The sequence below is a fragment of the Nelusetta ayraudi genome, unplaced genomic scaffold (assembly GCF_046127955.1).
Source record: "Nelusetta ayraudi isolate G7.1 ecotype Tasmania unplaced genomic scaffold, CSIRO-AGI_Nayr_v1 ptg000060l, whole genome shotgun sequence".
Lineage (NCBI taxonomy): Eukaryota > Metazoa > Chordata > Actinopteri > Tetraodontiformes > Monacanthidae > Nelusetta > Nelusetta ayraudi.
In genome coordinates this window covers 6,884,043-6,911,439 of record NW_027466110.1, presented here as the reverse complement: position 1 = coordinate 6,911,439, position 27,397 = coordinate 6,884,043, and the positions used below count along the sequence as shown (strand labels likewise).

Here is a 27,397-nt window from a genome sequence, read left to right as displayed (position 1 = left end):
CCTCTGCTCTCTGTAAGGATGTCCGTGTGAGCAGAATAACATCCTGATTTGCTCCAGAATGAGCTGCATCTGTTGGTGGGATTTTGGCATGACTGGAACCCCCCCCCAAAGTACCTGACCTGGGTGGTCTGACTATCTATTGCCCAGGGTTTTAGTTAGTTGGCTAATGTTTGCACACTTCCAAGGTGTGTGTGTGTGTGTGTGTGTGTGTGTGTGTGTGTGTGTGTGTGTGTGTGTGTGTGTGTGTGTGTGTGTGTGTGTGTGTGTGTGTGTGTGTGTGTGTGTGTGTGTGTGTGTGTGTGGAAGGTAGCAATCAGCCTTTTTCCACACCACTCTCTTCAAAGAGAGAGCTCACTTCACAAATGTTTAACACTTTAACCTCGGCTGACAAGAGAAAATCGCTGCAGCTAAGTGAGATGGAGACTCTTGGCTCGACCGAAACGCACTCTGCTTCAAAGAGAGCGGCTGAGCTTTTAATATGACGCGTGCAGAAAGGGGCTCCGCTCCACCTGTCGCCAACGCTGTCGTGTTTGTTTTTATTTTTCAGGGAAGCAGTGCTTCTTGGTCCTTCGTCAACAGCAGTTCAACGTGCAGGCGCTGGTGGCCGTGGGGGACCGTGCCAGCAAGCAGATGGTCAAGTTTGCCGCAAAGTGAGTGCCTAGACTGCCCTTCCTGTCCGGTGGGAGGGGGTTGGAAACAATGGTGGGAAAATCCTGCACTCCCCGTAGTCCCACCGATCCATTTTCACACATTAGGAGCAAGGTGGAGGGAGGGCGGAGCTATCAATCATTTCTCACTCTGCGAAACAAAAAAGCGCTGGCTGTTAATGGGGTGGGATACAGCAGCGTTTTAATGGAGCAGTTCCTGTCGAGATGGCAGATACAGCAGCCCGGATCGCGGTGGGAAGAAATGAAGAGCCAAGCGCTATTAGTCATGCAGACAGGCTGCAGCCAAGTTGCTGCCCACTGCTGGTAGATGAGGAGTGAACGTGACGATTAGCAGACATGCATTTACATTTTATTTAATGGGGCTCCGTGCGAAAGACTTTGCTTTCGTTTGAAGAACTGAAAAAAATGAACTAAATCAAAACTATATTAAAAATAAATAAATAACTGAATTATAAGCAACTCACTACTCTTTAAATGTTTGGAAATGCCTTAACCTGTGCCCTTGTGCAGTCCGTGTTGCATCACTTTGATTGCACACAATGACAAGGGCAACTGTCGTATCTGCAATCTGCAAGATCAAAATAGCAACACTGTTTGTCTTCACGTAGGGAAGAACTTGATTGACACTTGTTGCTCCTTTTTTTTTTTTTTTTTTTTTTTTTTTAAACAAACCTCTCAATAGCAGCAGTGACCGGGCTCAGGGTGAGTTGTAGGCAAGGGGGAAAAAACACCACACAAAACACAGCTTTTAAAATGTGAGTGATCTTTCCATTAGCACCGGTGAGGAGTAACCATTTCCCCACCTGTTGCCATGTGTTGTAGAAATGTCACAGGATGTTGTGTGGGTGACAGTGTTTCATTATATCAGAGTGCAGCAACGTTGCGGTCGGGCAGTTGGATTGTTGCGTGTCGCAAACCCAGCAGGGCGAGTGAAAGTGATGGCACGGTTGCTAAGGAAACGTGTGACATCAACAACGCAACAATAGCTGCGTTGCAGCTGCAAAACACATTCAACCACCTCTGCTCTGGACATTCAAAGTGTCTGGAAACAGGTGGGCGCCGTCCGAGCCATTTCGGCCCAAATTCCTGCTGCGCCACACTTTTGCGATGATTGACAAGCTGAGTCAGTGCAGGGATTACAAGAAAATCCCCTCCATAATCATCCGGAGGGCAAGTGTCCTCGCACGCATTCGACGTCCAAGTCCTCTTCTTACTCACACATTTTAATTAAGTGATCTCGGGGCTGTGGAGCTTTTCTTTGACTCAAGTGTGCCAAGTGTGAAGCCGAAGGAAAACTCTCTGACTGCTTGTTGTGCGCCGGAAGTTTGCGGCAAGGATTGAATAATGAACCGACTGACTGACTCATTCAGGAGGTTTCATTAATCAGACATGCACGTCAACAAACACAATCAGTGCATATGAACAAGTGGGGAATTTCTCATCTTCTTCTCACTCTGAGAAATGTGTTGAAGTCTCTACGTATCTATTGGTAAGATAAAGAAACAGCAGTACAGGTCTTGCCATCTCATCAAACACATCATCCAATTTTTCTTCACTAATTCTCAGTCAGCACAGGTTTCTACACAATGGGTGTTTTTGATGAACGTTTGAGTTTTACAGCTGCACTGAGTGAACAAGACAGATTGTAAGTTGATGTTTGGACACAAAAAGGCACAATTTTACTTCTTTTTTTTTCCTCAATTTAGATTTTTCTTTGGTAAAACTACAAAAGACAATGGAATAAATCATTTCAAATATTTTATCTTTAAAGAAAAATAGCAAACCAATTTCCCTATTGGAAATGGAAGTCCAACTGAAAGATGTAATAAAAGTGTAATAATCCTCCTTGGGCGACATTTTTAGTCTTCTTACTAAGCTAAAATGAATCCCTTGGAATTAATGAAGTGAGAGCCTCAATTTCACCAAAGTTCACTTGAAAATGAGCAGGTTCTTCATAAACAAAGATGAAGTTCCCTTATTTGGGAACGAAGTGAAAGCTTAAGAACCAAACACAAATTAATCCCCCTGTGGATAAAGTGACAACCTTAACTGTCTTTCACCAAACATCACTTTAAACAAAACTTTCACATTTTGTAAAATAAAGGCGCATAGCCCGGAAGCATGCGAGAGGAAAATCGATTTTAAAATTTTCCTCTTTTTTTTTTTCGTCTTGACTAATAAATCTGATTTTGATTTCAAATCAGAGTTTTTCTCAGCGATCACAACAAAATATTGAGTTTGGCGTGCAAGCAGAGCTGCCACTGCCACCCCCACCTACGACCCCCACCCCCCGCTCCACCCGCCGCCGCCACCACAAACTCTTAATTTCCTGTTCGGAGTGTAGAATTTTTCATCTTCTTGCCGTGTCGCCCACCCCCCAGTGTTGAGCTGCTCGGCCGGACTGTGGCCCCCCCCCTGCCCTCCGCTCCCCAGGGAGCCTCAGCAGAGCTTATTAATGCTGCCATTTATTTATCCAGCTGATGTGCGAGCAGGGGGGACGGAGCGCTGCAGCAGCTGTCGCCGAACCCACGGGACATTTGAAGACGTGCCCCAGTGTTCGGCCCTTCCTTTACTGATTTTTTTTTTTTTTTAATGAGGATGAGTGAAGGGCTGAGGCAGGTTTCCCACCTGGCCGCACGCTGCACGGCTCTGCAGTCGTCCGCCAGTTTTCTCGGTTTTGACGGCTGCCCGTGTTGTTTGACGTGGGAACCTGCGCTGCGAGTTGGCAGACAGTTTCGGTGCCTTCCAGTAACTGGGTGTAAAAAAAAAAAAGAGAAAGAAGCGTAGCACTCTCTTCACACGTTGCGCTTGACTTTCAGAGGAGTTTAATTGTGAGGTGTAGCAGGGGGATTCCTGCCGCTGCTCACTATCGCTGCTTCTCTGTTGTGTTCCCACACGTTGCCAAAACAGCGTTTGCTGACACTTTTTGTTGTCAAAGCAAAATTTGCTCTCAAGTTCACCTCCCTCTGCACTCTGTATTTGCTTGTGTTTTTTTAAAAAAAAAAAAACAAATAAAAAACACAAAGCTGACGAAGGCCCTTTGCCATTCTGTACATTTAAGTAGCTAAGCCACAAAAATCCAGATGAGACATTTATAAACCGAGTGGAGTCTTTTCACGCAGAGAAGCGAGCCTTTAGATCGTTAGCAGTAAGCTGTTGCAGCAGCAACACTGTCTTGCAGTGGTGTTTTTTTCAGAACTGGGAACATTGAGTGTCATGCTGAGCCCAACCTGCCCCCCCGCAACCCCCCCCCTGCAGTGATCTGGTGATCGGTCTCGCCCCGTCCTCAGCCTGGCTCCCAGCCACTGTTTGTCAACACACTCCCCCAGCGGTTGGCACTCGGTAATATTATTTTACTGCCCAAACTTCCAGCCTCCCTCATCTCAAATCGTAAATGCCAGACACGCTGGTTATTTATGGCGTGGTGGCGTGTCGGGGCTTCCTCTGTCCCAATGAGGGAGAGCATCAGCACCCGCCTGCTGGATGCCTGCATGGTCCACTTTTATTTTGTGCCCGCTGTCTTTTCACATAGGACCCCCCCCCTTTCCCCATTTTTCTATTCATCATTGTTTTTTTTGGTCCATTGAACTCTGTCTTTTGTTTTTTATCCGTGAGATCCTGTTTGTTTGCGGGTGCCTCTGTGGAATCCTCACCACTAACAGCAGGTGTGCAGTCTTCTCTTCTGGATGTGTTGTCCAGTGTGTGTATTTAAAGGATTACAGTGTTCAGAATGGCTTTGACATTGCCTCTTATATCTGCAGTCTCACACATTTTTTTGAGGTTCTGAGCACCAATGAAGCTGCTGCATGACAGTCAAACAAACATGTCCACCGTCTAGTGTTTGAAAGGAGACGGCTTCTCTGTTATCTGACCCCTGCCCACGTCTGCCTCGCGGTTGTCTCCGCACGGATGTGCAGTTATTGAGGGAAATAAAGGTGTAAATAAAAGCTCTTTGTTTTCCCTCCACCGCCCAAATCAAAAGCAGCTGCCCAGGCTAGGCCTCGTACCTGCCAGCGGCGGCTCGCGGCTGAATGGAAATATTATTCTCACGCCGCCGCCTTCCCACGCAGATAAGTCTGTTTGACTTGAGCGCAATCTGTTTACAGTCTCTTCCTCTCGACTCTCTCTCTCTCTCTCTCTCTCTCCCTCTCTCTCTCTTGCACTGCAGCATCAACAAGGAGAGCATCGTCGACGTGGAGGCGGCGGTGAAGAAAGTGGAGCAGAAGATCGAGAGCTGCTCTCAGCAGGACGTGGAGCTTCACATCGAGAGGGTGGGCGCGCTTTGTTCATACTCACACACACACACACACACACACACACACACACACACACACAAGTGGACTCACAGGATAAATGCAGATATTTACATATGTACATAAAGATGGAAAGATGTCGATTCTGCCTGAAACTACATTTAACACAAACACATCCATGATTCATGGCACAGAAGCAGTTTGGAAAACAGCTTGCCAACCCTGGGGTTGCACAGGGGGTCATGCGAGTATGCAAAGACTCCCCCCCCCCACACACACACACACTCTCTGTAATGCACTCAGAATGGAAGTTTTCAGCTCTCTTGTCAGTTCAAGATCATTAGTCTGCCCAAAACTTTACTAGTAGTTAGGAAGTTATCCTGAACTAGAGGCCGTTAATGTGTGTGGGGAACACACAAAGTGTGAGTAGGTGGACAACAATGACGACAACAACAACACGCACTCCAGCCAAATCTTATTTGGAGCGACACACAGCCGAGCCCAGGACTCAAACAGAATCACGACCTTGTTTATGTTCACGTCCTCGGCCAGCAGCTGAATGTTGGCGCCGCACAAAGCCGCCCGCTATAAAAAAAGCCCTCACCTTCAGGTCTGTGCGCATTTCCCCAGCTACCCCCACCCAACACACACACACAAAGTTTTTCCATTATCCCTGCTGGATTTTAATGCCCTTCTTTTTTCTTCCTCCTTCCGCCTCAGATCTTCGTCATCAGCCAGGCGGAGCCTCGGCTGCCCCTGCAGCTGGACGACGCCGTCAGGCCTGATGGAGATGGCGAGGAGGTGAGTGAGGACGAGTGCAGGGATGGATAGAGGGAGGCGGACGGTGCCCTTTCTGCCTGGTACGTGATGTACCGCTGACATCCAAAGGCTGATGCCGTCCAGACATTTTCAGTGAAGCTTTTCAATGATGGCCTGTAGGACACCTTAGTGACCTTTTTTCTTTCTTTCTATTTTCCTTTGGTAAGGTGAGGGAGAAGCTCTATAATGTGTTGGTTTGAACTGCAAAGACTTCTATTGTCTTGTGATGAGTCTAATTCAGACTGACACTGCAATTTAAAGTTAGAATCAATTTTGAAAACACACGTGTAGTGTTTATTTTAACAAACTAACTGTCAGTGAGACAAAATCCCAGCCTCTATGCAGGCCTTTCTGGTCACTTTAAGGAGGTCTCAGCATTTGGTTGCAGGAGAGAAAGTGTCTTTTTTTTTTTCTTCTTCTTCTTTTTTTTAACAAAATAAACTAATGAGTGTTTTGAGTGTCACATGACACTGGCAATTTGCGTAGAGGAACCAGCAATGCTAATCTTTTGGATTCAGGCCAAATAACTCAACCAAGTGTCTCCCATTGCCATTGCATGGTTGGTGTTTCTGACACACTGGGGGATTGGGCAAATCAAAGCGAGGCCAAGCACAGTGTGGCTCATCCTGATTAATGGCACCTTCAGCGAAGGAGCATCACCTCGTGTGATTAGGCCCTCTACATGCAAACTGTCATTTGTATCCCATTGTGTTCAAGCCATCAGCCACAATTTATACAACACCCCGAGTTCCAATTAAGGTTGTTTTGTTTTTTCATTTCGCAGGAATCATGTCCATTTAATGGCTAAATGTTTTTCCCACCTGTAGTTGAGGTGCAGGCAATGGCTGTTCAGCTTGGAGGGACTTTGCTTGTTGAGTTTGGTGAAGCGGAGTACTTTTTTACTTTTGAGTCAAACTTTCTAATTTCAACTTTCAAAAATTGAGAAAGTGCCTGAACTAAAGGCCTTTCTGTCAACACAATTTATAACCGACGCAGCAAATAAGCTGAACGGCCGAGTTCTCTTTGATCAGTCACACATTGATCAGGAGCAAGTAAAGAACCAACGGCCGAGAAGCTGCCAGTGTTTACCCAGAGAGCCAATCTGTGCGGCAGCGGCTGAGGCAGCATCCCAGGTGTTTTCTGAGGGGATTCGACATGTCAGTCACACACTGGCAGCGACACCTGCTCTCCCCAGAGACGCCGGCCCTAACAGCCTCATCCATCTCACTGTCTGCCAGTCTAACCTTTTGTACCTCTGCGTGGGGCTGTTTGCAGCAGGATGTGGCCGCACAGGCTATTAGCTCGGCACTCCCCGAGGGCCCTCTGAGGAAGCGCCACACCGCTGATCCTGGAAACAGTGGTTCATCCTGTGATGAAACATTTACTTTTCCATTTGATTAGATTTTTTTTGTCCGTACTGTCAGCCCTCCCCTCCCCCAGAGAAAGAGTTGTTATTTTCTGCTTGCTATACTTTTTTTCCCTCATGAAATCCAAACTGGGAAATAATTTTTGCGTCTGTTTTTAAGTTTTAGGTCATTTAAAAAAAAAAAAAAAAAAAAGCAAGAAAAAAACAAAAAGCAACATGACTTGGCTGTTAATTTTCATTTACATTTGTCGCCACAGTCGACGAGTGAATGAAATTCAGACGGCGTCTCTTCGCTCGGGAAGCAACAAAGGAGATGGAGTGTGAAAAGGGGGCGGCGGCGGTGTCTCGTGCTTTTGAATTGTGTGTTCGGGGGCCGAGGGAGCTAATGGCGCCCGTGTGCGGACCATTTCTCTCCGCCGAGGGAAAATTGCTTCACTCTCTCTCTTTTTTTTTAATCTCCTGCCTCTCGCAAAAGCATGTTGACAAAATGTTGAAAGGCCCTGTCCGGCCTCGCCAGCCACCTTCCTTTTGTACAGACTTCAATTAAGTGCTGTCACCGTCTCGGCAGGCCGAGGGGGCGGTCGGTCAATGCTGACCCGCACATTACACCTTTTGTGTAAAAGGCTGCGCTGATACAGAGAAACAGGCGTCGGTGGAAATGGAGATAACAATTGTCGCTGTCTGTCCACAGGCATTGATGCCACACACTCTCAAAAGGCTACTGCACTTTCATAACCGGCAGTAAGTGATTATTTAGAACCTGCCACCACCATCAAGTGGATAAATTGTTTTCTAAGAAAGTGTTTCTTGTGGGAATGCGTTTTTTAAGTTGTGTGGGCTGCCACCACCGCTTGCAGGAACTTGGATTACTTGGACTTTTTTTCTTTTCTTATTTTCCATCTTGGGCTGCAAATTCTGCCCCACCGTTGAATATTTCTTAGATGAAGGACAAGGCTGATGTGATGTATTTTTGTTTTCCTTCAGGAGGGCAGAGCCACCGTCAACCAGGACACCCGACTGGACAACAGGGTGATCGATCTCAGGGTAAGCCCCAACACACACACACACACACACACACACACACACACACACACACACACACACACACAGACACAGACACCCCAGCCCATGTGTACGTGTGTGTCACACTTATGTATTTATTCCACAAGCAGCAGGTGGGTGTCGATATCCTGACATCTGCCATGTAATAAATACGATCCATGGTGTTTTACATCCAGCTGGTACAGTTTAAATATTAACCTCAAGAAATGTATCTTACATTTTACCGTTAGATCCAGGGGGTTGGGGGGGAGTTCCTTTCACCGCCAGTAAAAGTCCGACAGCCCTGAAGCGTCGACTATTTTTTTGTGTTTTTTGTTTTTTTTGTTTTTTTTGCAAGTTTTTACGTGTTGCAAGCTGCTGCAGGAGGCTGTGATTTAATGCAACACCTCTCTGAGTTTTGCGCAGCGCAGAAGATGAGCTAAACCTGCGGCAGCAGTCAGTGCTGAGCCACAAAGTGTCTCATTGTTTTGATGTGTGCCTCCCACGTGTAATGTGCCGCTGGCGCCGAGGCAGCAACACCACCGCAGCACCGAGGCCTCATGACTACACCTGCTTTTTTTAAAAAAAAAAAAACTTTCTCTTTTTTTTTTTTTATCACTGCGCACTTAAAGATCATATATGTTTGGCAGGGGAGGGAGGTCTGTCATCAGTTCTGTACTTTAGAGAGCAGTGGAGCTATAAAGTGGATTCCACACTAGCAGGCAGATGCTCCTGAAAGAACCCATAAAGCACCACATCATCTTTTTAATTTTTTTTTAAAAGTTTTTATGGACATTCCCTTGTAGCTGGATGACCTCCAATCTAAAATGTCACACAGCGGAGGGAAATTGAAAAGTTTAATGGTGATTAGTTTCCTGAAGTTTGGAAGTCACGGCTTCCTCTCAGCGTCGTCGTCTCCGCTAATTAGACGCCGTCAACCACAGTCGACGCAGATCAGCCAAAAACGGCGGCGCCCGCTCTTGACCCATTTTGCCCGCCACGGAGGGATCGTTTCATTATTTATTCATCTGAAAATTGTCGCGTTGAGCCAACGTCGAGCTGCCGGCTCCGTCAGCCAGCGAGGGGATTGTAGAAAAAAGAAGAAGTTAAAAAAGGCTCATCAGTTGCGTTACAGTGCACATATGTAATATCTGTTTCCACTCAAAGGTGGAAACATTGTAGGCGGCACACAGGATGGCGGTGGCGGTGCGTTCAGGGCCCTCTCCGGCACATTAGAGCGCCGAGGCAGCGTTTAACCCCAGCGTTGGAACAGTCGACGCCCCGCTGAAGTTCAGACGGCGTGGTCGCCTGCTACTCAGAGGCAGCCCGGCCCGGCGGTGAGGCCAGACGTGAACTTTGATGTCGGGTTTTTAAAAAACCCGACTTGCGGCCGATTGCTACCGCGCTCAGCTGCAGCGCTGCGGCGGAGGGCCGTTGTTCCCGAGCGCCCGCAGACACGCTGGAGGAAGCGCCAGTGCGAAGTCGCTCAAGTGCAGCCTGCCAGCCGCCGCTGCTCTGGCAACTCTCAGGAGGCACTGCTGTAAACAGGAAGGCCTTTTTTCTGTGCGTTTCCTGGGTACTCGGTTTAACGCTTTTTGAACAGGCATCACGTGTGACGTCACAGGACACAAACCACTCTCAACACTTCCCTTTTTGTTTTGTTTACTGCCATTTGAGAGACTTTGCAGTTCAAAACATCAGAAAGATAATGAGTTTTGTTTCTTTTGTATTTTGGGGTTTTTAATCCCAAATTCCCCTGACGGGTTTGGGAAAGTTTCGTTTGGGGAGACGAGCCTGCAGCGACGTCTGCAAATTAACAAGCTGGCCTGTATATTTTTGATACCATGGCACTTTCCGTTTTGCCAGCTGTTGGTCAGGACTGAACAGGTACAGGAGGTGAGGGTGCAGAACAGGAACCTTCTAATTAAGGCAGGCCCGGGTGTCCTGAAATGTAAAGGCGTGCCTTGATGTGCAGAGTGGAGCTGAAAGCCACAAAGCTGAACTGTTAATAAAGAATAAAAAAGCCTGCCGTGATGTATGGTTGCACTCCCTGAAATTTACCAACCACCAAAGTTTTGGGGGGTTTTCAGGGGCTTTACGGTAATCCGCCCAATTCCTCCCCCCTGATTGCACTGTGCAGCACAGCAGGTTTTAGTGCTGGCAGTGATGCTCTTGCAAGTCAATGAGAGAAGAGACAGAAAACTTGACTGCCTTGTTTTGAACACGTCTGTAACAATTGTGTAACTAATCCAATAAATCATGCCCCCCCCCCCTCCTCCCCCAGACGACGACCAGCCAGGCCATCTTCCGCCTGCAGTCGGGGGTGTGCCAGCTCTTCAGGGACACCCTCACCAAGAAGGGCTTTGTGGAGATCCAGACCCCGAAAATCATATCAGGTACTCGGCACCACTGCCAGGTGGTGGGTGGGTGGGTGGAAGCCGACGTGCGATGAATGAATGAATCATGATGGATTTCACGTTGCCACCTGTGGGGCGCCCACAGTTGGTCCCTGTGAGTCACAGAGCCTCGTTTTTTTTTTTTTTTTGGGGGGGGGGGGGGGGGGGGGGGGTTGTTTTGTTTTGTTTCCAAGGGTGTAAATTCATATCAAGAGTCAAGGTTCAGTTGAAGTTTCAGTGATTGAGAAAAGGAGTTTCTAAACGCTGGTGAAGTCACCCAGGCTTGCGTTTGAGCAAACACGCTCACGGTTGCTAAAGGCGGCCTTATTGTCTCAGACAGGAATCTGTGATGCATCAAACCAACTGTCACTTAATCTGCTCCTCTTTCTCACACCACACCCATGTCATTTTAAATAGGAAAGCAAAAATGACCCTTTTCTGGAGCCACACACTCAGTGTGGAAGTCGTGTGCGTGTGTGGAAACGTGTTTGCCCGCCACCCAACTTGTGCTCAGGGTGCCTGCTGACCTCTTTCAGCTTCAAGACTAGAGTCGGATCTTCGTGTCTCATCCTTTCATATTTACCGGCCAGCAACATCATTGTGACATCACAAGGGGCCAGTTGCTGTTCCTATATGTTTTAGTGAAGCAGTAGATAGTAAATATTAAAGTAAAGGAAGTAAAGGGGTGGACATTTCTTATTTCTGGGGAGTTTATTAACAGTCGAAAGACGCACATTGATGTGAAACATTGAAATTGAATCAGCAGAACCTTTAAAATTCTTTTTTTTTCTTTTTTTTTTATCCTTGGCCCGTGTGTTTCCCTGGAGACCTTGCGTAATCCAGCCCAAAGGGACTGAAGCCCTTCGCATCAGTGCTCTAACCACCGATTATTTTTTTTATAGGCATGTTCCTTTTAAATTGGTAACTTTCCATTACAGTGCCTTGTGAAAGGCAATTGTGTAAAATCTACCTTGTGAAATAACCTCTTCAGAGTGAGGTTTAAAAGACAAAATATGTGTTTTGGCAAATATAGAGCATTAATAATGGTCAGTTTTACTAAGAACCCTATGCACACTCTTGTGTTTCACTTTAGGGGTCCAATGTGAGGCCATTGTGTCAAAACATGTCCTCAACCTCCCACAAATTTGAACTTTGTGGTGACACCAGAAGAGCTCTCACTTCCTCTTGCAACAAGAGCCAATGATATCGCGCGACACGCTTACACAACCTCGTTCAAAATTGCCGCTTTTTTGTTTTGGCGGGCACTCGTATTTGCCCGTGTGTCTTTTTTTTTTTTCTGTTGGAACTGACTCGTCCTTCCGGCCAACACCCAAGTGTACCCACAGTGAGCGGCGTGTTCTGTGTGAACCGCAAACCCTCCACCCTGCCTACTACAGTGACACGTGAAAGTGAGATGTGGCCTGTGACGCCTGTTAGGAACTACAGATGAGGTTACATAAGAGTGTGTCTGTTTATCACTCATGAACAGGCATAGCAACGGCCAATAGAATTTGCTGTATTGTGAGAAAAGTTTATTTCTTTTTCCCCATTTTGTTTTCATGGCTGTTACTTGTCCCTTGAATTCTCCTGATGACCAATAAAGTCGTCTCTGATTTTTGTATATTGAGCGTGCCGTTGTTTAACAAGTTTTTTATTTTTTTGGTTTGTTTTAAAACACTTCATGTCCTTGTCCACTTGCAGCTGCCAGCGAGGGAGGGGCCAACGTCTTCACCGTGTCTTACTTTAAAACCAGCGCCTACCTGGCCCAGTCCCCACAGCTCTACAAGCAGATGTGCATCTGCGCTGACTTTGACAAGGTCTTCTGTGTGGGTCCAGGTGAGACCGCCGACCATCTGTCCCTTTTCCCGCCTCACCTGTGCACCTGAGAAACAAGTGGCGGCGCTGTGTAAACTGTGGGACCCCATTAACTGAGATAACAGCCTTCTAATGGACCCAAATCCATTTATGCTATTAAACAGACCTCCCTCTGTCGCTGCCGCTGCAGGCTGAGCAGCTGCAGAGCTGTGTGCGTTAGTGACACACTGGGACCTGTAAAAGAATTTATGGCGCCGTGTTGAGTTTGAGAGAACCTGCGGCCGCGTAAACAGGTTCACACTGCCACACGTGGTCACCGGCTGTAACAACACCTCACCTAGTCTGGACTAGGTGGAAACCTCCCTTAAGAAATGTTACAATAACATTAGTAGTCTCCCCTCTTGTGTGTATTGGGGCCTATGTACACTAGCAGTCAAAAGTTTGCGCACACCTTCTCATGCAATTTTTGTTTTTATCTTTACAACTTTCTACGCTGCAGATAGATACTGAAGACCGCAATATATATGAGCAAGATATATGTAATTATGGCGCATAGAAATACACATTCAATAACTCTAAATATGCTTTTTATGAAAGGTGGCTTTTTTGAAGAATTTAAATATAAAACGTATTTGAATTATTGCACACCTTTATTGTTTCCTACATAATTCCCTGTGTGTTCATACATAGTTTTGATGCCTTCCACTGAGAAACTGCAATGTCAAAAGTCATGAGAATGACAGAAAAGACATTAAATTTGTAGGCTGTGTCCAAGACTACTAGTGTACATAAATGTCTGTTTGAATGAGGCAAACTACAATGACAGAGTTAATATTAATCAAGATGACCAAAAAACAGTGAAATTCATTTGTGCCTCTGTGCAAAGAAGTTTTTTTTTTTTTTATCAATCTGAATAAAAATTATATAGTTTCTCAGCCTCATTAAGTATTAAACTTTCTTTCTGGTCCTCCGTCCTCATCTGCAACGTAATCTTCAACAAACGATACAAAGCCATTTCCAGTTATTTAAGAATCCTGACAAATAAGGACTTTGTATTTTATTGCATCTGCTGCATATTAAATACTTGCAGGCTAGTGGATGAGGAATTTCCTTTTGCCTCAACAACTGTTTCAGCTTGCCTGTCTTTTCCGCAGCAACGGATGCAGTCACAGTTGAGCCACTCAAAAGAAAAACAAGAAGTACTTTGTTTACCGCAGGTGCAGATTTGGTGCCAGTTACTCAACAGGGAGCACCTGGATCTTAAAGCAGGGCAGGAGGTGAACGTCAATGTTCATTAACCCCCGGTGCTCTCACTTCAATGTCCGGGTCACTCGAGCACAAAAAGTGTACATTTTGCCAAGTTGATGTGTGAATAATACAGAGACGGGAAAGTGCGTGGAAAGAACGAATCCAAGCAAAGTCTTTTCCCGCTACCAGCCCAAGGCGGCGTGAGTCGTTGATTTCCTTCTTTTTTTAATGCAGTCATGCAGATGTGACACGCCTTTAATCACCTTCGAGCGTTCATGTGTAAAGACCGCTGCACCTGTCAATTACAGCAGCGGAGGAGAGTGGCTTTCAGATAAGAAGGGCCCAGGGCAGTCATTCATCACTCCTACCACAGCACACGCCTCGGGCTCTTTCTTGTTTTTTTTAAGTATCCGCATCGCATTATGTTGCTAATTCATCTTGACGCAGGTTCTTGTAAACCCCACCGGCCGCTCGCATTGCAGCAGCAGCAGCAGACAGAAACAGAAGCAGTTGGTTCAGGTGGAACGTTGCACCAGTGACGCTGGGATCCGTCTCATCTGTATTGAATTTGCGTGGCTCCAGTTTTCAGGGCCGAGGATTCCAACACCCACCGTCACCTGACTGAGTTCGTGGGTCTGGATATTGAAATGGCCTTCAACTACCACTACCACGAGGTCATCGACTCCATCACTGACACCATGGTGCAGATCTTCAAGGGTCTGAGAGACAAGTAAGATGGGTGTTTTTATCTGCCAAGCTCAAAGCTGAATTTGTTGAGGTCAATTCCCTCGACAATTTTGACTGTTTTAATTTAATTGTAAAATGGTCTGAAACGATCAGATTTAGGAGTTACGGGCTCTCAGGGAAGAAAATAATGTAATGTAGCGTTACTGCCACCTAGTGGTGTGAATCAAAGCAGCAGGTGGAGACGGTTAAAAAAAAAAAAAGGTTTAAGGCAGGGGTCGCACTGCTCACTGTTGAGCAGAATCAGCACGAGGCAAGAAAAGTGCTGTCAGCTCTCAGACATGACGTTTAAATGATGAGTTTATGGTGTCAACCTTTGTCCCTGGTCTTCTTCTGCACAAAGGTTGTAAGAGTCCCCACTTCAACAAAACTTGTGGCCACCGTTTCTTTTTTCCAGAGCGACCTTGCGTGCTTTGTGTGACCTCAGCAGTCATCCGTTTGACCGCCGTGTGGGTTGAAACAATATCTCTCTCTCTCTTCCCGTCTAATTTCCCCTCGTGCGCCCTCAGTTTCCAGACGGAGATCCAGACCGTCAACAAGCAGTATCCCAGTGAGCCCTTCAAGTTTCTGGAGCCCACCCTGAGGCTGGAGTACACCGAGGGCGTGGCCATGCTGCGTGAGGCCGGGGTGGAGATGGGCGACGAGGAAGACCTCAGGTCAGAACACGGCCCGGCCGCCACGTCCCACTCTCTCTGGCGCAGGGCTTCATCTAATAAGAGCAGATGTGGAAGTTAAAGGGAGGATGTGAAACGCTGCAGCGACATGTGATCAGTGCGAAAATGAATAGAGAGCCATTGTCTGACGTAATATGTTGAGCTCATGACATTCAAAGGATTTTTTGTTGTGTCCTCCTGCAGCACGCCCAATGAGAAGCTGCTTGGCCGCCTTGTCAAGGAGAAGGTTTGTATTTGAATGTGTTTGTTTGAAAAAAAAAAAAAAGTGAAAGTGTGTTAAGATAGCAAGAGTATCTAATTAATAAACTTCTGCAGTAATATAAAAAAAAATCTCTCACACATGAGGGGCTATGGTGGAAAATCATCGGACTGCTTTGTGAGTCATCGAGCTTTGAAATCAGGACACTACATGAAAAAAGCCGCTGACAGAGGAAAGAAAATTAGTTGTTTGATAATGAAATTATATCCATTATCCATGATCAGCAACATGTAACTCGACTGGAAAACACCTTTTGTAACGTCGTCGTGTGAAATGAGCATTCATCGGCGGTCCTGTGCGGCAACCTGGGAGTCTCTCTTAAAAAGACGAGTAGAAATCGTTTCCTCCTCTTCTCAGTATGACACCGACTTCTACGTGCTGGATAAATACCCGCTGGCTGTGAGACCCTTCTACACCATGCCTGACCCCAACAACCTGGTAAGTCTTTCCCACACACACTGTCTGTGCTGCTTTTCTACCATTTGTATTCACACTTGGTACATTGCAGAGGGCAGAAATTCTTTTTCAATCTTCACGATCCTCTCAGTGGTAAAGTTTTACGGTGCACTGTGGTGCATTTGTAAAGTTGTCTGCAGCATCGTGACCATCCTGCCTCATGCTCACTTTGGCTTCTTGCATCTGGGGCGATGTCCCTCAGTCTCCTCAGACTTCGCCTCTGCTGTTGTCTTTTTTGTGTTTTTTCATTCTTTCCTTTTAACTTTAACTTTTTACTTAACGGCTGACGCTTCACCTTTCTTTTCTCCGTCGTGCAGAAATATTCCAACTCCTACGACATGTTCATGCGAGGGGAGGAGATCCTGTCTGGAGCTCAGAGAGTCCACGATGCTCAGATGCTGACTGAGAGGGCGACGCATCACCAGATCGGTGAGGAAACGCAGCAGCCTACATTATACAGTGCATGTGATTTGTCTCCCTCTGCTGGCGTTCGGTGTGAATTACAATTCTACAATGCCTTGGGCATTTTCCAAGCAAATTGCAAGATTATTTTTTTTCTGTCTCCTCACGCAGATCTGGAGAAGATCAAGTCCTACATCGACTCCTTCCGTTATGGAGCGCCCCCACATGGCGGTGGAGGAATTGGTAAGTACAGGCAAAACTGCAGTGTGGAAGTTCTGAATGACACTCAGCGGACGTGGCTTCTAATCTCTAATCTGTTTTCCAGGCTTGGAGAGAGTGTGCATGCTGTACCTGGGCCTCCACAACGTGCGCCAGACCTCCATGTACCCACGTGACCCCAAGCGTCTGACACCTTGAACCCCTCCGCTGTGCCCGCTTAACGGGTCTTCAGCAGCCTGAGGCAGATTTTTGGGTTATGGGGAACAATGTGATTGACAAAGTCATGGAGGGTTTAAAAACCAGTGCCGGCTGAAGACTCTTAATGCGCCAACACGTTAAACATGAAGACTACCGTATGGAGTTCCAACAGGGCTTCATCGATTCATAATTGTTCTTACAATAATCAACTGATGAATTACAGAGAATCAGAAGGTGGCTGGAGGAAGATGCTGCCAAGCTGCACGCAAACTAAAGTCCACTTTTAATTATGACACAGTGAAATTTGTCAGTATTTCTTTTCTATGGAGATGGTGAAAAAACACTTAAATGGAGTTGTTAGTCCTAATACCAGCACTTACTGAGGACCTTAACATCATGTCATTTCTAACTGTACTCAGTGTATTTTGTATGGGATTATAGGGAGACAATTAAAAAGACTAAGGAAAGTATTCATAACTGGTCTCTGTTTGAAGTTCCTTGCCTGTAGCTCATTTGATTTCTTCCGTGTGTAAGTTTTGTAAAGTTCATAGGGTTGATACTAAACAAAGGCGAATGAAAAATGTGAAGTGCAAACTGAAAATGAGGTATTGCTTTATTGTCTTTTCTTTCTTTGACGGGCAAATGAAAGGTTTAGAAAAAATAAAGTGCTGTAACGTTAGTTTTACCAGGCTTAAAACACAAAAGTGCAGCTTCATGCTCAATGAGACAAAACCAGTGTCCTGTTTTTGTTTTCTTTTAAAGAAATCCTCCCAGTCCAACCTTGCCCACTCGCTGCGCGGTTCACTCTGTGGCAGCTCCGCTGATTTGAAGGATGAAGAGGAAGATGTGAACAATATCGACGTAGAGGGACAGAGCAGCGTAGATGTATTCCTCTGGGCTGATCGCCAACTCCCGATTCCCGATGAGGAGCTGAGTGTTGTACACTAAAAACTTAAGACAAACAATACAACAAGAGTCTTGAAGTATGGAAGGTTGGGCAAAGCTACAGTAAAGGTCTGGATAAAGTGATCCAAATACATTGAAAATATAGTGTAAAAACAATGACCAACAACAGAATTTCTTAGTCCTGTGAGTGTGAACCCACCAGAGTGTAAACGACGGCTCCAATGCTGGCAAAGAGCATATGTAGCCAGGGGACCTGTCGAGTTGCAAACAAAGAGGCCTCAGAATTTAAAATCAGTCAGCCAGTGACAAAATGTAGGAACAGAACTGGATCAAGGGGCGCTCACGTATTGGAAGGAAAGGACAATGGCTGTGACAATGCCGATGATCAGGAGCAAAATGGAAGCGATGGAGAGAAATCCCCCGCAGGAGGTGAAGTCCACCTGTGATGAGCAACCAGTTAACAGGATGAAAGTGAAAAGTGTGGATGGTAAGAAGTGGGTAGATGGGTAGTGCCCCGGCCCGAAAAAAATGCAACCGCTCCATCTCCAGTTGCATCAGGCGGCGAAGCCGGATTCGCATCTTATCTCAAATGTCATAAATATTTAAAGGAACTCAGTGGCCCATTGTAATGTGAGACAAAAGAGTTCTTTTACGCTGACAACAAAGACGTTCACTGACAAGCCACAGGCTGCTGAGCTACACACACAGACGCACGACGTCTCCCTCTACCTTGGTTTGGAAGCAGAAGATTGTGACCGACACACACACCACTACTGTTATTCCCATGGCCAGAAACACTGCTTTAGTTTCATAGTAGCTGCAAAAGAGACATGCGGTGGTTAAAATGTTGAAATGAAAACGAAAAAGTCCAAACTTGCAGCATTTCTTGTGATGGGGAGATGACCAAAGACAAACCTGGAAATTGTTCCGCACATATAGGAGAGGGCGAGAGTCTGCGGGATAAAACAGAATAGAGACACGCTGATTTAGGCTTTAACTTTAAAATGTCTTTACTTTTGCACAGGCTGCCAAGCTGTTCGTCTCTGACAAAGATGACTTACAAAAACCCCCAGCAGCACAAGATTCCACGGGAAACGCCTCCTAAATACAATCGAGTGACACAAATTTCAAGATGGATCATAAATATAATGACTGTACACTTTTTGGGGCCGGTGCTGCTTATTTGGAAGACGAGGATTGAACAGCTTTGCTTACCTCGGTTCTTTGCAGCAGATGAGAATGCAGTAAACCACAAAGTACACCACACTAGGGAGAAGTACGTTAGTATTTGAAGTGCGCACATCATAAAGTAGCCGTCATCCTCACGTTAAGTTGTTCCCAAGTGAGGGTTTTAGTTATTTATTTATTTTAATATTTGTTATCATGCTTTCTTATTATGTTGCAACTCACAAAGAAGCCCAGTAGATGCCAGGGTATCTGAGGACAAACTGTCTCACTGGGTCTCTGTGAAAGGACACACATGAGGGATCCCATCTGACATCTGTCCCTCCTGAGTCATCAGAGACACAACAGAATGCTGCGCAATAGAAACTTCCATGCAAGAACACTTACACGAACGTAAATACGGCGACAACTGAGAAAGTGACTGCAAGCTGCGCTGCCAAAATCATATAAACCTGCAGACAAAACAGAACAACAGGAGGCAATAACTGATTTCACACAAGAACGCTGCAGATGCTGTCTGGGTGGAACTGAAAGAAATGATTTTTGGGGGGTTGGAGAATTTTGCAACAGGACAGAAAACACAATTGAGCCAGAGCGTGGAAGGCTGACGGAGGAAAATCTCTTTACCTTACGGATGAAGGCGTGGCGAACAGAGGTGCTCTCCCACCGGCTGCGCAGAACGCCCTCCATGTCTCCTGCAGAGTTGGGAAATACCAACAAGCTCAAACATGGGACTTAATTGTGCAGAGATGGAGTCTTGGCGCTTTTCCTCACAACCTGTGTTGGCTGCAGGCACTCCAGCGGACAGAGTCGGTACTGTGGCGGGGACCCCAGAGGGAGAGAAGGCAGGGCCTGCCCACGTCCCTTCCTGGCCCCAGTAGCCAGGCGGGTTGGGGAAGGTGCCAGGAATGGCGCTGTAGGATGGAGGTGGCGGTTGTGACTGCTGGGGGCAGTTGTCATACTTGGGGTGGTGCAGCACATCCTCGTAAGGTGGGGGATTGTCAGGTTTAGAGGTCATGCTCTTGTTGGACCACCTTGAGGGAAATGTAAGATGTAGATATGTTTTTAAAATGGTCCAGAAAATCTTTGAAAAATGTGTGTAAAATACATTGGATTAGGATTAAAGTATAAGGATAAAAGCTCTTTTCAGGGGAGCAGTCCACATATAGTGCTGTAGGTTAGAAAAGCTAACTTTATTTCAACTGTGGTTCACCTTGAAGCAGGTAACCCATGAAAAAGAAAATATAACAATAAAAAAAATCAACGCCAAATTTCCTTAATATGCTGAACACTCACTAGCTACTTATATGGGGGGAAAAAACAAAACAGCACTAATAATAAGACTGAAAGTTTATTCTACTTAATTCCAAATCCACACATTGAAATAAATACATTTTTTAGGAATTTTTTGAAAAACAACAATTTGACTTGCCTTCGGGCTTCAGCCAAAGATGTGGGCACCTTGTCCAACAGTCCTTTCCCTCGTTTGGCCTTTGTTGGAGTGCAGACCAACAAGGGAGAGCGTCATCAGTGTAATGGGATATGCGCACTGAAACTTACACTGTCCCAGAGAGTCCGGGGGACTCCTGTTTCCTGGGTGCCTGTTCAGCTTTGGACTGTTCAGTTTACCAGTCATAGAAAGAGCATTGGTTACATCAGATGTTTTCTTTAAAAAAAACAACAAAAAAACAACAACAACAACAACAACAAAGAACTGATGAGAATGTTACTTAAAAAAAAAAAAGTCAAACTGAAACATAAACTTTTCCTGGCCTACTTTTTGACATTTCTAACATGAATGTCTTTATTCTGACACTATCGTCTATCTGCAGCTTTATTCATTGGTTAAATATTATAGGATACAGTGGCTCACAAGTCAGTCTTTTTCAAACCTAGCCCAACCCAAAGTTCCGTTCACAATATTCTTGTTCAATGTATTAAAAATCATATGATTTTTTTTTTTTTCTTTTTTTTTCTTTCTCCTCCAATAATAAAATAAAGATACGTCCGCTTCCGGGTTTGGTTGACGTAGTTGACGTCATCACGCTCACTCCAAGCCATGGAGCTTCCTGGCTGGATGGTGACGCTGGCTGCCCCCGCATCTTTCCTGTGTATCTTGTGTTTGTGTGTTCGGTACCAGCACACGGGACGGGCGCTTTGGAGGAGACTGAGTCGTAGAATCATGGCCCGTTCCGAAAAGCCCTTGTTCCGAATCGCGTGAGTACACGGCGGCCTCGCTCGCTCACTTCAAAGGCGTCGCTGCTATCGCGGTGCTTGACGTTAGTTAGCGTAGCTTAGCATCACCTCGTCCATATACTCAATAAAGACCGACCCACTTTCGTAAATGCCGTGAAAAGGCAGCGTACCTTCAGTTTTTAATTACTGGATCTGTCAGACATTGAGACAAAATAAACGTTTAACATAATGAAAACATCCTTAATGTCTCACAAGTGTCCATTCAAGTCATCCCAGGTAGTGGATCATGCTATATGCAATATGTTTTGCGTTAAAGTGGGCGTGACTGACTGAATACATTTATTTCGATCATGTATGCCAGATGTAACTATCTGTACATACAAAAAGAAGAAACCACCTAACAAAACATCGCACATAGTTCGAAAAAGTGGTAGGAAGAAGTGAAAAACTTTTTTAATTTCCTACCCCTTTTTAACTATTTTTCAGATTGATATTGCTACACAGATGTTATATCATATTATAAGTACATAATATATAAAACACCCATATAAATGTATAACATATACACCTACAGAAAGTACATAAGTATCTATATAAACATAATTATAAAATAATATTACATACATATCCTTATAAATATAACACAATATATAATATGATATAGTATACATGCATATACTGCATAGATATTGATATAAATACATAAAATATACACATACATACATACATACATACATACAGCATAACTATCCCTGTAAATATAAACATGAGTTGACATAAAGTTTTTGTTGTTTTGTTTTGTTTTTCAGGTACGCTCTTTACACAAAGACGAGGCTGGGCTACATGTACTTCAAGAGGGAAATGAGGAAAGCCCGAGAGCAATACCCTACTGGACACTCCACCGCTAAGCCCATGGAGCTGAATGGTATGCAGCAGCAGCAGCAGCAGTCAAGCTCACACACCAGCCAACGGCCACCGCAGGTCGATGGTTGTGTCACTGCCAGAAAAAACGCTTTTGTACGGGTCAGCCGGTGCATCGTGTAATGTGTTGTGCATGCTGTCAGCAGTAGTTGTCAATAAGCTACTGCACCATCACACAGTACAACCGATGCCAATCACCCATTGCACAAAAGCCACTAGTGATTGAACACCGACTGTGATGCAGTTTACCAGAAAGGCTTAATCGTTGATGGACACACACACACACACACACACACACACACACACACACCACTCACCACCAACAATGTTATTATTTCTAATAAGTAATCAAGGAGCATATTTCTGTCGGCCAGCGCAGGATGAGTAATTCATTTGCTGTTGTCTTTCTGCAGGTATCAAAATCATCCCCATCCCGATGCTCTATGACAATTACAGCTACCTGGTAGTAGACACAGCCACCAGCGTTGCAGTGGTTGTAGACCCTGCAGACCCGGAAAAAGTTCAGGTGAATGTGTTTTTTTACTATCCGCCGCATGTCTCATGCTGTTTTGTTAATGTTTAAGGATTTTGCATCTCTAAGCCTAGAAGATGTGTTGTCTGAGAAAGAAAACAACCTTTCCTCTCCTTCAGCGCTGTTCCAGCTGTAGCTTGTAGGCGCTTGATGTCAATTCACTGCGTTGCTCCGGCATAAAATGCAAATGGAGGGCAGGAATTTTGAATTTTTTTTGCGATTGCTGTTCACAAAGTGGAAAATGGATGAGAAGGGAGGTCACGTCAGTTGGCTGGAACTCCCACAGTGAGCATCCAACGTATGTTGAGATTTTCTGTCTATTTGTTCCTCTGATGTTTGTGTTTAAGCCAGCACTGTTAAATAATGAGCTTCCTCATATCTGCCATGGCTGCTCTTCACTTCCTGGCCTCCATCTGAATTTCAGGTCATCTGAATCGCTTGGCTGCTCAAAAGCTGAGGATTTGAAAAATAAAGAAAAAGCAACAACTTCTGATTGCAGTCTGTGAATATGTGCATTTTCAGCTGCATTAAAGAAAACATCGACTCCTGCATTACAATCTGCACTAGTTTACAGCCCAGTGGTGTGTGCAGAAAATGCTGCTGAATGCTGCTTTGTATGAAGTGCTGTAACAGCTCTTTATTCCTCAGGCGGCGCTCACTGCAGAAGGAGCAACGTTAGAAGCAATACTCTGCACACACAAGCATTGGTGAGTTCTGGGATTGTTTCATGAGGTTAATGCTTGAAAACATTAAGGGATAATTCACCAACAATTTAGGAGTGACAAGCCAGCAAAACCAACAGCAATTGACTGACGTCAGTGGTGCTGTTGTTGTCTCTTCCTGGAGTGGCCACCGTTTGACTTGTGCTCTGTTTGCAGGGATCACAGTGGGGGCAACAAAGGCTTGAAAAAGCTTCACAACTCGTGCAGAGTTTATGGAAACGCAGCTGATAACATTCCTGGCCTGACACAGTAAGTCCTCCCTTGCATGCTGCCGCACAGAGTCGCTGGAACTGAACTGAGTCCCATTTTGTTGCCTTTGTCAGCTTTTGAAACGGCTGACTTCACAGTAGATGATCTGTGTGTGTGCGTGTGTGCGTGCGTGTGCGTGCGTGCGTGTGCGTGCGTGCGTGTGCATGCGTGCGTGCGTGTGCATGCGTGCGTGCGTGTGCGTGCGTGCGTGTGCATGCTCGCTAGAGGACCGAGAATCGGCGTGAGTTAAATCTGTGGCACATCCAACCACAGTAACGCGCATTTAGCAGAATTACAATGCTGCCCTTTTGTCTCCAGCCCTCTCTCCCACAGGGACTCCGTTACATTCGGCAGTTTGCACTTTAAGGCTTTCTTCACCCCGGGACACACGGTTGGTCACATGATCTTTCTCCTGGATGGCGAGCCGGTTGGATCCCCATCCAGCCTCTTCTCTGGTGACCTGGTGTTCCTTGCGGGATGTGGTAAGTTGGGCATGAACAAAGTCAAAGAGTATTTTTTATGTTTTTATGTCTGTTTTTTTTTGGGACATTTTGGCGAGAATGTTACGTTTGATGGTTTCTGACTGACCTGGTCAGTCAGAAAGTTGCAACGTCCTTCACAGCCCTTTCGCTTCCTCTCGTTCGCTGTGGAAATGCTCAGTCGATTTTGACCCTTGCCCTGCTCCTTTGCCCGTTGTCCTTTGCTCTGACAGTTTCTGAAAGAAATTGTGAAATAAACCTGCCCGTATTTCATTATGTTCTCCAGTTAAGCCAGACACTAATAATGAACATTTGACTGACTTTGTTGTTTCATCACTATTTAATCTCTATTCTTGTCCCAGCAAAACTTGGGCCATTTTTTCTGCACCTTTGGTCTCAGTCTGTGGGTTTATTTGTTTTTCCAAATTGTTTACGGCCATCATGTTCAAATGAACAAATCCTTGCTTTAATGGCTTTAAAGGCATCTGGGAAAGGCTCCAGCACCCCAGCGAGCCTGAGTGCAGGATAAGTGGTGATGGAAAAGGATGGATGGATGAGTTTGTGCTTTAGTGTTGAGACAGCACTGTCTCCGTGACAATAAAGGATTTGACTTAAGCCGGTTGTTTTGTTTTCAGGAAGGATGTTTGAGGGCAACGCAACCACTATGCTGTCGTCTCTGGACATGGTCGCCTCCCTGAGCGATGACACTCTTTTGTGGCCTGGTAGGAAAATATGTCAAGACGTTACAGACACGTGTATTTGATTTCTTGTGACTTAGCTTTTGAGATAGTTAGTTCCCTCTGGGAAATTCCAAGTTATTCCAGAATGATGCTTTGCAGCGGCAAAATAATAACACTGTGCAGTCAAAAACACAGTATAAATCAGGGGTGGGCAATTATTTTTTGCAAAGGGCCACATGACAAACCTGAATCGTGTCGGTGGGCCACGGCCAAGTTTTGTAGACGGACCCGGGGGGTGAAATCGTGCTATCGTTGATGGGGACTGGGGAAACGCGCTATCGCTATCGTGCTAACGTGCTGACAAGCTTTCCGTGACGGCGGCGGCTGGGGGGGGGTGGGTGATCAGCCTCACGCGGGCCGGACAGAGACACGCAGCGGGCCGGATGTGGCCCGTGGGCCGTACTTTGCCCAGGTCTGGTATAAGTTAACTGGAGTGGCATATGGCAATAAAAACCCAACGTGTAAATAAAATTGAGGGAGAGACGCATTGTGGCACACATGTACTCACACTGTTGCCTTTATGAAGGGTTGTCTGGGGACGTCTGTTCAGAGTTAACATTAAAGTCTGGCCATACATGTTGGTTTTTCCATTTGCTTGCGTGTCCACTGGCTTCCACTCAGGTCATGAGTATGCAGAGGAGAATCTGCTGTTTGCTGCCGAGGTGGAGCCACGGAACACTGCCAGGGAAGACAAGTATCAGTGGGTGCTGCAGCAGCGAGGCCAGGAGCTATGCACGGTGAGAATGATGCTGTGCCCATTGTTATGCTCCTGCTGCAACTCGTCCAAGGCGTCCAGCATCGGGGAAGGGAGGCTTATCACCTGCCTACAGTTTGCCTGTTGTCCTTGGCTCAGGCACTCTCTCACCTCTTGCTCCATTCTTCTGCAGGCTCTTGGAGCCGAGCCTCATCATTTATACGTTGCACAACAGGGCGAAGATCCAAAATTCAGCTGCTTTGACCGAGACTTCCTCTCTTTTTCCCCTGCTTTTATCTTTTCATCAGAGCGGCTTTCGCACAGTTGCACCTCCTGTAACCAGAAAAACAACACATATCATTTTATTGGATAACATGCTTCTGCTTCTGAAAAAATGCAGAGTATGTATGACATTTCTAAGAGAGATAGATACTCTAAGCAGATTAAAGTATTTGATTTTGTTTTAATTCAGGCAATCTTCAAAGCGTTTGTTTAAAAACAAATTATTTGCATAATTGTTTTGAGGTGAATGTCATACGATTGAGAACCGGTTGTGGCTGTAATCTGATGTTTACCATTCAAAGAATCCTTTCCGATTGTTGCCTTAAGCACATAAACGCCAATACCTGCTCAATCTCCCGCAAAGTAGAATAAGATATTGAGGTAAGATATTTTCTGTGACCTTTAACCTTGCCTTTGAATTAGCCTTGTGTTAAAGCGAAAGCAGCAGAAATGCCTTTTCAGTACTGTTGAAATTGCTTCGCAAAATTGGAAGCCCCAAGGAGATTGACGGCTTTGATGTGAAGACATTTTGCAGGAACTGATTGAGGCCAGAGATGCAAGTAAAATGAATGCAAGCTGGGGAAGTGGGCATCAGTCATCTGTTACCTACAACTCTGTTCTCTAAATGAAAGAATGACATATGAGGCGGCGAAGCCGCCGCAGAGAGACACATTCACAGTGAAGTCAAGCCAGTCCATTTTCTCACATGTTCCCTCTTTTTGTCGCCCTCCACACAGAACCCCTCCACTATTGGGGAAGAGAAGCAGTACAATCCTTTTCTGCGGAGCCACTCTGCGGAGCTCCATCTGGCCCTGGACCTCCAGCAGTTCCACGATGAGGACTGGACCCAGTTCAGGGCACGGGTACTGGAGGAACTAAGGAGGCGTAAAGATCTCTACAAGAGGCGATAGTAGCAGCAACTAAACTGAGGACAGCGGTACAATCAGCAGATCTGCACTGGGAGTGGAACAATTAGAAGAACTAAGACTTCCTGTTTTAAAGACTGTTTGGAAAAAACAAGTACTGATCCAAAAGGTTTTGGGGTAATTTTCTACTTTTATTAACCAGAGACCCTTGTTCAGTAGGAGCTCTGTGTAACGTAAAGTGACATTTTAGGTATATACTTACCATATATAGTGAAGTATATACTCAAAGGTCTTGCCATATTTAGATGCCTGCGTGTGAAGCAACCACACGGCTGGTACGGTGCCCTTTTCACTGCACATCTGCTTGAAGCAAGACTATTTTCCAAACCTTTGTTGTATTTAAAAGGCAGGTTGCATGTTTCCACTTATGCTGAGTCTTGCTTACCAATTTTTCATTTTGAGAATTTTAACTTGAATGTTATACTGTGAATATAGTTTTCAGCAGTAAAGGTACCGGAAATATAACTAAGCACAAACATTAATTGCTGTTGATTTCTATTGAGAAATTGTGTTTACATGATGCTTTTGATTATTTTGTAGTTGGGTTATTAGCTCAGTGTTTCCCCATTGGCTGGAATCAACTTACCCATGAAGGACCTAAAGGTTGCTCCTAGTGGTTTAACACTTTTTGTGTTTTTTTTACTGATTAGGTACAGCCGTCCCACCTGGCAAACAATGGTTTAGCTGAGCTAATAAACACTTGGAATTGCCCTGTTTTGCACAGTGTGAAAGTGAATGTCAATACAGGTGAACAATTTTGAATATTAATAAAATATGAAACATTGGAAGAAATTAGGCGGTAGCCTGTAGTGATTCCCAAATAACTCATGATGTCACATGCTAACACTGCAACAAAAGTAATTTAACAGCTGCATAATTCTGTTAACATTTTAAAGCTGAAACATAATCTGCCTTGATATAGAACCAAAAGCTGCACACTATTACTCAGGGTTTTGTTTTCCGCCGTCGAAAATAAAACGTGGCATTGATCTTGGCCCTCACCTTAA

At 45.4% G+C, this 27,397-nt stretch overlaps 3 protein-coding genes across 4 annotated transcripts in view; 2 read left to right on the top strand and 1 right to left on the bottom strand.

Moving 5' to 3' along the window:
- Positions 1 to 17,035, top strand: part of dars1 (aspartyl-tRNA synthetase 1) — a 23,851-nt gene extending 6,816 nt beyond the window's left edge. For both annotated transcript variants that reach the window (XM_076039810.1, XM_076039811.1), the window contains exons 6-18: positions 548 to 650; positions 4,837 to 4,939; positions 5,642 to 5,722; positions 8,091 to 8,150; positions 10,432 to 10,543; positions 12,245 to 12,379; positions 14,189 to 14,336; positions 14,860 to 15,006; positions 15,208 to 15,250; positions 15,641 to 15,721; positions 16,057 to 16,168; positions 16,313 to 16,384; positions 16,467 to 17,035. In XM_076039810.1, the coding sequence (XP_075895925.1) occupies positions 548 to 650; positions 4,837 to 4,939; positions 5,642 to 5,722; positions 8,091 to 8,150; positions 10,432 to 10,543; positions 12,245 to 12,379; positions 14,189 to 14,336; positions 14,860 to 15,006; positions 15,208 to 15,250; positions 15,641 to 15,721; positions 16,057 to 16,168; positions 16,313 to 16,384; positions 16,467 to 16,558 (1,289 nt within the window). In that variant the 3' untranslated portion in view covers positions 16,559 to 17,035. The remainder of the gene's footprint in view (positions 1 to 547; positions 651 to 4,836; positions 4,940 to 5,641; positions 5,723 to 8,090; positions 8,151 to 10,431; positions 10,544 to 12,244; positions 12,380 to 14,188; positions 14,337 to 14,859; positions 15,007 to 15,207; positions 15,251 to 15,640; positions 15,722 to 16,056; positions 16,169 to 16,312; positions 16,385 to 16,466) is intronic.
- On the bottom strand, positions 16,894 to 20,841 carry LOC142897458 (protein lifeguard 3-like). Its single transcript, XM_076039817.1, has 13 exons — positions 20,701 to 20,841; positions 20,082 to 20,140; positions 19,427 to 19,683; positions 19,277 to 19,344; positions 19,037 to 19,101; positions 18,875 to 18,928; positions 18,680 to 18,730; positions 18,526 to 18,565; positions 18,380 to 18,417; positions 18,194 to 18,281; positions 17,809 to 17,904; positions 17,664 to 17,717; positions 16,894 to 17,509 (listed from the first exon to the last, which is right to left on the bottom strand). The coding sequence occupies exons 1-13, from the start codon at positions 20,749 to 20,751 to the stop codon at positions 17,360 to 17,362; spliced, it is 1,071 nt and encodes a 356-aa protein (XP_075895932.1). The 5' UTR covers positions 20,752 to 20,841; the 3' UTR covers positions 16,894 to 17,359.
- pnkd (PNKD metallo-beta-lactamase domain containing) lies at positions 20,681 to 27,397 on the top strand. The gene is made up of 9 exons (XM_076039816.1): positions 20,681 to 20,866; positions 21,655 to 21,770; positions 22,180 to 22,292; positions 22,947 to 23,005; positions 23,177 to 23,269; positions 23,588 to 23,751; positions 24,384 to 24,470; positions 25,110 to 25,225; positions 26,202 to 27,397. Exons 1-9 carry the CDS (start codon positions 20,709 to 20,711, stop codon positions 26,373 to 26,375), a joined length of 1,080 nt encoding a protein of 359 aa, XP_075895931.1. The 5' UTR covers positions 20,681 to 20,708; the 3' UTR covers positions 26,376 to 27,397.

Excerpts from the sequence above, each read along its gene's own strand:
- pnkd (XM_076039816.1), top strand. The coding sequence starts at position 20,709 with ATGGAGCTTCCTGGCTGGATGGTGACGCTGGCTGCCCCCGCATCTTTC. Across the intron at positions 21,771-22,179 it reads TAAGCCCATGGAGCTGAATG|GTATCAAAATCATCCCCATC; the intron begins GTATGCAGCAGC and ends GTCTTTCTGCAG. Across the intron at positions 23,006-23,176 it reads CTCTGCACACACAAGCATTG|GGATCACAGTGGGGGCAACA; the intron begins GTGAGTTCTGGG and ends CTCTGTTTGCAG.
- LOC142897458 (XM_076039817.1), bottom strand. The coding sequence starts at position 20,751 with ATGCGGGGGCAGCCAGCGTCACCATCCAGCCAGGAAGCTCCATGGCTT. Across the intron at positions 19,345-19,426 it reads AGTGCCTGCAGCCAACACAG|GAGACATGGAGGGCGTTCTG; the intron begins GTTGTGAGGAAA and ends CCAACTCTGCAG. Across the intron at positions 18,566-18,679 it reads ATCTGCTGCAAAGAACCGAG|GAGGCGTTTCCCGTGGAATC; the intron begins GTAAGCAAAGCT and ends GATTGTATTTAG.